Source organism: Amblyomma americanum, chromosome 9 (genome assembly GCF_052857255.1).
Source record: "Amblyomma americanum isolate KBUSLIRL-KWMA chromosome 9, ASM5285725v1, whole genome shotgun sequence".
NCBI classification, from domain to species: Eukaryota; Metazoa; Arthropoda; class Arachnida; order Ixodida; family Ixodidae; genus Amblyomma; species Amblyomma americanum.
Genome location: NC_135505.1, coordinates 21,265,365 through 21,275,092, shown reverse-complemented (window position 1 = coordinate 21,275,092; position 9,728 = coordinate 21,265,365). Strand labels below are relative to the sequence as shown.

Sequence of the window (9,728 nt, the reverse complement as noted above, 5' to 3'; positions counted from 1 at the left end):
AAAGATGCTTCAAATGTTGTGAGATATTGGTTTAATTCAAGACTAAAGGCTTCATAGTTTCCTTTGTCGTAGAGGCGAATAGTTTTGTTTTGATTCTGGCGTCGTGATGGGTGGAACTCAAATGTGGCGTGGATTACTTTATGGTCGCTGATTTCGCGTAGATAAGTGATAGATGAGAGGGCTTCCGGGTGGGTAGTCAGGATTAGATCTAGGATGTTTGCACCGCGGGTCGGTTCAGATACCACTTGAGTTAAGTTGAAGTTTAGGCAGACCTCGATTAAATCATTCGCTTCCCTGTTGCCGACAGCTGTCTGTGTCTGCCAGTTGATTTCTGGAAAATTGAAGTCTCCAAAAAGAATGATATGCGCTTTTGGGTATTTCCTCGTTAATTGGCTGATCACGTCGTTAAGAATTCGAGAGAAATCGGAGTTGGTATTTGGCGCTCTATAACAAACGCCCAGCAGTACGGTTTGGGGCGCAGCGCGACAAAGTAGCCATACTATCTCAAGGTCTGATGGAATATTAATAACTGTACACGAGAACTGATTGCTAACTGCGATGAAAACGCCTCCACCTCGAGCGGATGTGCGATCTTTGCGAAGAAGGTTAAAATTCGGTAAGTCAGCAAGAACTTCAGTATCGGTGATGCCATTAGTGAGCCATGTTTCGGTAAGTATCAGCAAGTTACTAGCAGATGAACACACAAGATTGGAGATGATTTCACGTTTCGGAAGAAAACTACGTATGTTTGTGAAAATCGCCGAAAAGGAAAGATTAGGCTGGGGGGTGGTAGGTACATGAGCGGCTGGGGGCTGGCGGCGCAGCAACCGCTATGGTATCTCTTTTACAGATTGCGATGGTTCGTCGAAGATATATCGTCGGGAACCGATGAACAGGGTTTTGTATCGCAAAGAAAAACGGTTAGTCTTGCTTTTGGCAAATGTAACTAGATGTTTGCGCACATTGCGAACGCGGTGTGAAAAATCTTCACCGACGGAGTAGTTAGTGTTCTTGAATTTGCGGCCATTAGCTAGAATTTCGTCCTTCGTTTTGAAAAGTGCGAATTTGGCAATTAACGGACGGCAGCGATCAGGTTCGTGGCGCCCAAGACGGTGAGTGCGGTCTATTGTTTTGGGGTCGAGGGTGATGTCCAAAAATTCGGAGCAATGGCGAATTAGTAGCTTTTCAGAGTCGGCCCACGTTTCAGATGGGTCAGGGTCCGGAATGTTGTAGAATATGAGGTTGTTTCTTCGTGATTGGCTTTCTGCTTCGTCTATGCGATCCTCGAGATCACAGAGCTGGCGAGTTGCCTGGGTGGTGTGAGTGCTTAGGCCTTCTATGTCTGTGCGTAGAGACTGTATGGTTTGGTAATGACCTTCAAGAGCGCTGATGCGCCTGCTTAGATCAGAAATAAGGTTGTCTGTTAGTAACTGGTTTTTGAGGTCTGTAACTTCCGCGATTAATGTCGACTGACCGGCGGACAATTTTTTAAGTTCCGTAACTACAGTTTCGAGTGAGGCAGGGCCGGGGTTAGTCTCTATGTCGCCGGACAACAAAAGCAAGGAAATAATGACATCAGAACACTCAGTGACAATGGCAAGGCAGCATTGCGGGCTCGGCAGCTGTATCAAAAAGTAATCACTAGATTTCTTAGCGTAAAGACAACATGGCTTACTAACCTGCATGGCGAAGCAGAACGGGTTAAGCGACCGCATCGTGGCACAGCCACCGAGCCCACAAAGCGACGCCGGTGGCCGAAGCTGCTTAAAAGCTGGAGCGGGAGAGGATGTTGATGGCGATGGTGTTTCCAACTGTCTGTCGAGGGTGCAGTGCACTGGTGAGGTCAGCGCACGATCGGGCGAAGCGGTGATGGCGCAAGGCTGGCACATATCGGTTCGGTTGAGAGCGGGCGTCCATTCCGGCAAGATGTCCGGTGGACAGGCAGCAAGAGGGGCGGGGAAAAGCGTGGTAATCCAGAGGGGAGCGATCACCTGCATGGCGAGGCAGAACGGGGTAAGCGACCGCATCGTGGCACAGCCACCGAGCCCACAAAGCGACGCCGGTGGCCGAAGCTGCTTAAAAGCTGGAGCGGGAGAGGATGTTGATGGCGATGGTGTTTCCAACTGTCTGTAGAGGGTGCAGTGCACTGGTGAGGTCAGCGCACGATCGGGCGAAGCGGTGATGGCGCAAGGCTGGCACATATCGGTTCGGTTGAGAGCGGGCGTCCATTCCGGCGAGATGTCTGGTGGACAGGCAGCAAGAGGGGCGGGGAAAAGCGTGGTAATCCAGAGGGGAGCGATCACCTGCATGGCGAGGCAGAACGGGTTAAGCGAACGCATCGTGGCACAGCCACCGAGCCCACAAAGCGACGCCGGTGGCCGAAGCTGCTTAAAAGCTGGAGCGGGAGAGGATGTTGATGGCGATGGTGTTTCCAACTGTCTGTCGAGGGTGCAGTGCACTGGTGAGGTCAGCGCACGATCGGGCGAAGCGGTGATGGCGCAAGGCTGGCACATATCGGTTCGGTTGAGAGCGGGCGTCCATTCCGGCGAGATGTCTGGTGGACAGGCAGCAAGAGGGGCGGGGAAAAGCGTGGTAATCCAGAGGGGAGCGATCACCTGCATGGCGAGGCAGAACGGGTTAAGCGAACGCATCGTGGCACAGCCACCGAGCCCACAAAGCGACGCCGGTGGCCGAAGCTGCTTAAAAGCTGGAGCGGGAGAGGATGTTGATGGCGATGGTGTTTCCAACTGTCTGTCGAGGGTGCAGTGCACTGGTGAGGTCAGCGCACGATCGGGCGAAGCGGTGATGGCGCAAGGCTGGCACATATCGGTTCGGTTGAGAGCGGGCGTCCATTCCGGCGAGATGTCTGGTGGACAGGCAGCAAGAGGGGCGGGGAAAAGCGTGGTAATCCAGAGGGGAGCGATCACCTGCATGGCGAGGCAGAACGGGTTAAGCGACCGCATCGTGGCACAGCCACCGAGCCCACAAAGCGACGCCGGTGGCCGAAGCTGCTTAAAAGCTGGAGCGGGAGAGGATGTTGATGGCGATGGTGTTTCCAACTGTCTGTAGAGGGTGCAGTGCACTGGTGAGGTCAGCGCACGATCGGGCGAAGCGGTGATGGCGCAAGGCTGGCACATATCGGTTCGGTTGAGAGCGGGCGTCCATTCCGGCGAGATGTCCGGTGGACAGGTAGCAAGAGGGGCGGGGAAAAGCGTGGTAATCCAGAGGGGAGCGATCACCTGCATGGCGAGGCAGAACGGGGTAAGCGACCGCATCGTGGCACAGCCACCGAGCCCACAAAGCGACGCCGGTGGCCGAAGCTGCTTAAAAGCTGGAGCGGGAGAGGATGTTGATGGCGATGGTGTTTCCAACTGTCTGTAGAGGGTGCAGTGCACTGGTGAGGTCAGCGCACGATCGGGCGAAGCGGTGATGGCGCAAGGCTGGCACATATCGGTTCGGTTGAGAGCGGGCGTCCATTCCGGCGAGATGTCTGGTGGACAGGCAGCAAGAGGGGCGGGGAAAAGCGTGGTAATCCAGAGGGGAGCGATCACCTGCATGGCGAGGCAGAACGGGTTAAGCGACCGCATCGTGGCACAGCCACCGAGCCCACAAAGCGACGCCGGTGGCCGAAGCTGCTTAAAAGCTGGAGCGGGAGAGGATGTTGATGGCGATGGTGTTTCCAACTGTCTGTCGAGGGTGCAGTGCACTGCTGAGGTCAGCGCACGATCGGGCGAAGCGGTGATGGCGCAAGGCTGGCACATATCGGTTCGGTTGAGAGCGGGCGTCCATTCCGGCGAGATGTCCGGTGGACAGGCAGCAAGAGGGGCGGGGAAAAGCGTGGTAATCCAGAGGGGAGCGATCACCTGCATGGCGAGGCAGAACGGGGTAAGCGACCGCATCGTGGCACAGCCACCGAGCCCACAAAGCGACGCCGGTGGCCGAAGCTGCTTAAAAGCTGGAGCGGGAGAGGATGTTGATGGCGATGGTGTTTCCAACTGTCTGTCGAGGGTGCAGTGCACTGGTGAGGTCAGCGCACGATCGGGCGAAGCGGTGATGGCGCAAGGCTGGCACATATCGGTTCGGTTGAGAGCGGGCGTCCATTCCGGCGAGATGTCCGGTGGACAGGTAGCAAGAGGGGCGGGGAAAAGCGTGGTAATCCAGAGGGGAGCGATCACCTGCATGGCGAGGCAGAACGGGGTAAGCGACCGCATCGTGGCACAGCCACCGAGCCCACAAAGCGACGCCGGTGGCCGAAGCTGCTTAAAAGCTGGAGCGGGAGAGGATGTTGATGGCGATGGTGTTTCCAACTGTCTGTCGAGGGTGCAGTGCACTGGTGAGGTCAGCGCACGATCGGGCGAAGCGGTGATGGCGCAAGGCTGGCACATATCGGTTCGGTTGAGAGCGGGCGTCCATTCCGGCGAGATGTCTGGTGGACAGGCAGCAAGAGGGGCGGGGAAAAGCGTGGTAATCCAGAGGGGAGCGATCACCTGCATGGCGAGGCAGAACGGGTTAAGCGACCGCATCGTGGCACAGCCACCGAGCCCACAAAGCGACGCCGGTGGCCGAAGCTGCTTAAAAGCTGGAGCGGGAGAGGATGCTGATGGCGATGGTGTTTCCAACTGTCTGTCGAGGGTGCAGTGCACTGGTGAGGTCAGCGCACGATCGGGCGAAGCGGTGATGGCGCAAGGCTGGCACATATCGGTTCGGTTGAGAGCGGGCGTCCATTCCGGCGAGATGTCCGGTGGACAGGCAGCAAGAGGGGCGGGGAAAAGCGTGGTAATCCAGAGGGGAGCGATCACCTGCATGGCGAGGCAGAACGGGGTAAGCGAACGCATCGTGGCACAGCCACCGAGCCCACAAAGCGACGCCGGTGGCCGAAGCTGCTTAAAAGCTGGAGCGGGAGAGGATGTTGATGGCGATGGTGTTTCCAACTGTCTGTCGAGGGTGCAGTGCACTGGTGAGGTCAGCGCACGATCGGGCGAAGCGGTGATGGCGCAAGGCTGGCACATATCGGTTCGGTTGAGAGCGGGCGTCCATTCCGGCGAGATGTCCGGTGGACAGGCAGCAAGAGGGGCGGGGAAAAGCGTGGTAATCCAGAGGGGAGCGATCACCTGCATGGCGAGGCAGAACGGGGTAAGCGACCGCATCGTGGCACAGCCACCGAGCCCACAAAGCGACGCCGGTGGCCGAAGCTGCTTAAAAGCTGGCGCGGGAGAGGATGTTGATGGCGATGGTGTTTCCAACTGTCTGTCGAGGGTGCAGTGCACTGGTGAGGTCAGCGCACGATCGGGCGAAGCGGTGATGGCGCAAGGCTGGCACATATCGGTTCGGTTGAGAGCGGGCGTCCATTCCGGCGAGATGTCCGGTGGACAGGCAGCAAGAGGGGCGGGGAAAAGCGTGGTAATCCAGAGGGGAGCGATCACCTGCATGGCGAGGCAGAACGGGGTAAGCGACCGCATCGTGGCACAGCCACCGAGCCCACAAAGCGACGCCGGTGGCCGAAGCTGCTTAAAAGCTGGAGCGGGAGAGGATGTTGATGGCGATGGTGTTTCCAACTGTCTGTCGAGGGTGCAGTGCACTGGTGAGGTCAGCGCACGATCGGGCGAAGCGGTGATGGCGCAAGGCTGGCACATATCGGTTCGGTTGAGAGCGGGCGTCCATTCCGGCGAGATGTCCGGTGGACAGGCAGCAAGAGGGGCGGGGAAAAGCGTGGTAATCCAGAGGGGAGCGATCACCTGCATGGCGAGGCAGAACGGGGTAAGCGACCGCATCGTGGCACAGCCACCGAGCCCACAAAGCGACGCCGGTGGCCGAAGCTGCTTAAAAGCGGGAGCGGGAGAGGATGTTGATGGCGATGGTGTTTCCAACTGTCTGTCGAGGGTGCAGTGCACTGGTGAGGTCAGCGCACGATCGGGCGAAGCGGTGATGGCGCAAGGCTGGCACATATCGGTTCGGTTGAGAGCGGGCGTCCATTCCGGCGAGATGTCCGGTGGACAGGCAGCAAGAGGGGCGGGGAAAAGCGTGGTAATCTAGAGGGGAGCGATCACCTGCATAGCGAGACAGAACGGGTTAAGCGACCGCATCGTGGCACAGCCACCGAGCCCACAAAGCGACGCCGGTGGCCGAAGCTGCTTAAAAGCTGGAGCGGGAGAGGATGTTGATGGCGATGGTGTTTCCAACTGTCTGTAGAGGGTGCAGTGCACTGGTGAGGTCAGCGCACGATCGGGCGAAGCGGTGATGGCGCAAGGCTGGCACTTATCGGTTCGGTTGAGAGCGGGCGTCCATTCCGGCGAGATGTCCGGTGGACAGGCAGCAAGAGGGGCGGGGAAAAGCGTGGTAATCCAGAGGGGAGCGATCACCTGCATGGCGAGGCAGAACGGGGTAAGCGACCGCATCGTGGCACAGCCACCGAGCCCACCAAGCTTTCTAAGAGTCTTTCTTGAACTTGCCTCTTTTGACAGAGATTTGGAACACCCAGAAAAAATACTGGGCACAGCGTTCGAAGACAGCACCGATTTTTTGGGTGCATTTAAAAGTGCCTTGGTATTGAAGTCTGCGTAGAGCGATTTTATATCCTAAATGAGCGGGAAAGTGCTTCGCGCAGATGTGGTCGCTCGGTTGCAATATTCTATCTGCTTCGGTGATTGCCTGGCACCAAATTTCTAGCGAGCAGGCTCCGACGGAGCTTTAAAAAGTGTCGCTGGGTGCGGACAACTCTGGTAGGTCGATCTGCAGTTGGTTACGAAGCACTCGCGTCTGATCGGCTTCTGGAACCGGCTGGATCCCTCAGGTGTGCCACCGCAACAACCAGCACATTACAGCCACTATGTACACACGTAGGCCGCGACGACCGTCCACGGCGTTGGCTCGCGCCATCACGTGCGCTTGCACAACGATCACTGCGGCTGGTCCCGAACCGCGACACAAAAAGCTGGTTCTTGCAAACTTTGTTCGTGCAGGGTGTGTAATACAATGTGAAAGCCGAGAACTCACGTTCACACCTTGTGACGTACTGTGGGAGCGCAAAACACCGACAAACACAGCCGAAAACAGCACCGAAAGCCGCGCAAACCGCTCAGCCCCGTCCGCCGCTCCGCAAGCGAATGGTCCCTAGGGGCTTAAATGGCCCCTTCGCAGCGCCCCCGGGCCGCTGCGGTCGGCGCATGTACTAGAGGGCGAACATGACCTGTGCGAGCTCTGCGCCGTGGCGGGCGGGCAGTGCCAACACGTAAAATATTCTTACACCATGGTCTCACCAGAGTTCCGCCGGAGTCGAAGAAGAAATAACTGGAGCTGATGAAATGAGAGCAACAAGCTCACTTTTATTCCGAAATGGGTTTGATAGGCGTGAGGGTGCGAAAAAAGGGCAGTGCTGGATTGTATCGGTGAACGGCCGCCTCCGCAAGCAGCTGGGTCTTCGCAAATGCAGCGACGGGTCTCAGGCTACGACTACGTTCCGCGCCGCAGCGGGCTCTTTTGGGACCTGCCTGCGCGCAGCCTTTCTTCCTGGGACTTCCGGCATTCCTCCTTGAGAGCCTCTGCGTCACGGAAAGAAACTCGCCCCATTAACGTCGGTTCCTCTGTTCAACTCCATTACGCAAGTTGTATGCAGCTGTCCCAGAATGCTTCCTTTGAGGACTGAACTTCTGAGTATACCAGGCGTTGCTCAATAACTCTTCTGCAAATTAATTACTGCACCTCGTATGGTACGCGGAAGTTTAACGTCTCGAAGCGATACATGGGCTATGAAGGACGCCACGTAGTCATGGCTCCAGATTAATTTATATCACATGGGAGTCTTTAAAGCGCGCGGACATCGCACAGCACACGGGCGTTTTTTTTTTTGCATTTCACCTCCATTAAAATGCGGCCACAGCGGCCCAGGTTCGATCTGACGACCTGGAGACCGTCAGTAGCCAAACACCACAGCCACTGAGCTATCTCTATATGGCACGTCGGTTTGTTTATATCAATGAAAATAGAATTAGGACTTTTGGTAACACAAAAGCGAATTATTTGCCGCTTGTAGGTGAATAACGGACACTTGTAGTCTATTTGAAACGATTCATGTTGAGCAATTTTCGCAAATTTCGCTGATTAGAAATATTGTACTTTTCTCCCTTCCAATAATGTTATTAGCATAAGCTTAGAGCACCGTATAGTACTAATGTACTATATACACACAAAATATCAATTTCAATCAATGTAACCAAATATCAATGTAAACGTCATGCTCTAGCACCCAGTCCCGTTAATGTTAATACATAATAAATTCCGAAGCACAGCAAGGAATTTAAATCGAAGAGCCTTTTCTCCTTGTGTGTGTGTGATGGTATGATGTACAATGGCAGCTAGAATGAAAAGAAGCATGCTTCAGAGTATTTCCCCATCATTGCAAAGAGTAAGAACGAAGGCTTGATGCGTTTATGCGCAAGCAGACGAGTGGCACTTGCTTGCCACAAATATGAGGTACCGCTCAGTTTTCGCCATGTAGTAACGTACTACTACACGTCTCTGATCGCTGATGCGTGCTCCATATTACTTCGCCTGCCACTGAACATTGCGCTGTTGATGTAGCGTTGATTCGTGTTCTTCACCTCGAATCGCCTTGTTATTTAATCGGCATTAATCTATGCCGATTTGATGCAAACTGTTGGTGCCAATAATCCCCTATGTCTCTATCAAGCAGCTTCTAGCCCAGTAAGCAGTTCAGTTCCCGCCTGGAAAAATAAAATGAAATGAATTTAGTTGAATCACGGAGAAAAACGGGATCAGAAAACCATCTGGCTTCACTCCAGCATCACGGGGTGTCATGACTGGTCACCTCTTTTTTATCGATGTTGCATGTTTTATAATGCATCACTGCAGGATATGCTTTCCTTATAGCTGGCCGATGCAAGCCTGTCAACTGTGACGGAGTTGTGCGGAAAACGACGGCTCTGCTCTTTGTGATAGCGTTAATGAACCTATCACATTGTCAATCTTTAGACTTCCACATTGCAATTAGAAATCATCATCATCATCAGCCTTACTACACCCACTGCAGGGCAAAGGCCTCTCCCACGTCTCTCCAATTAACCCTATCTTTTGCCAGCTGCATCCACCCTTTGCCTGCAAACTTCTTAATCTCATCCGCCCACCTAACCTTCTGCCGCCCCCTGCTACGCTTACTTTCTCTTGGAACCCCCTCCGTTACCCTTAAGGACCATCGGTTATCTTGCCTTCGCATTACATGCCCTGCCCAAGCCCATTTCTTTCTCTTGATTTCGACTAGGATGTCATTAACCCGTGTTTGTTCCCTCACCCACTCTGCCCGCTTCCGGTCTCTTAACGTTACACCTATCATTTTTCTTTCCATGGCTCGCTGCGTTGTCCTTAACTTAAGCTGAACTCTTTTCGTTAGCCTCCACGTTTCTGCCCCGTAGGTGAGTACCGGTAAGATTAAGCTGTTGTACACTTTCCTCTTGAGGGAAATTGGTAAACTGGCACTCATGATCTGCGAGAATTGGCCATATGCGCTCCACCCCATTCTTATCCTTCTAGTTATCTCCCTCTCATGATCCGGATCAGCTGTCACTACCTGCCCTAAGTAGACGTATTCCGGCACCATTTCTAGGCTCTCGCTGCCAATTGTGAACTGTTGTTCCCTTGCTAGGCTGTTGGACACTACCTTGGTTTTCTGCATGTTAATTTTTAGACCCATCAATCTGCTCTGCCTGTCTAGCTCA

At 54.6% G+C, this 9,728-nt stretch overlaps 2 protein-coding genes across 2 annotated transcripts in view; both read right to left on the bottom strand.

Moving 5' to 3' along the window:
* Positions 1-285: 285 nt before the first annotated feature.
* Positions 286-1,889, bottom strand: LOC144105201 (uncharacterized). Its single transcript, XM_077638347.1, has one exon. The coding sequence runs from the start codon at positions 1,887-1,889 to the stop codon at positions 831-833; it is 1,059 nt and encodes a 352-aa protein (XP_077494473.1). The 3' UTR covers positions 286-830.
* A 5,443-nt stretch (positions 1,890-7,332) lies between these two features.
* LOC144105200 (uncharacterized) overlaps positions 7,333-9,728 on the bottom strand; it is a 143,458-nt gene continuing 141,062 nt past the window's right edge. Inside the window, exon 12 of the mRNA XM_077638346.1 lies at positions 7,333-7,538. Within this exon, the coding sequence (XP_077494472.1) occupies positions 7,450-7,538 (89 nt within the window). The 3' untranslated portion in view covers positions 7,333-7,449. The remainder of the gene's footprint in view (positions 7,539-9,728) is intronic.

Coding starts and splice junctions, on each gene's coding strand:
- LOC144105201 (XM_077638347.1), bottom strand. CDS start 1,889: ATGTGCCAGCCTTGCGCCATCACCGCTTCGCCCGATCGTGCGCTGACC.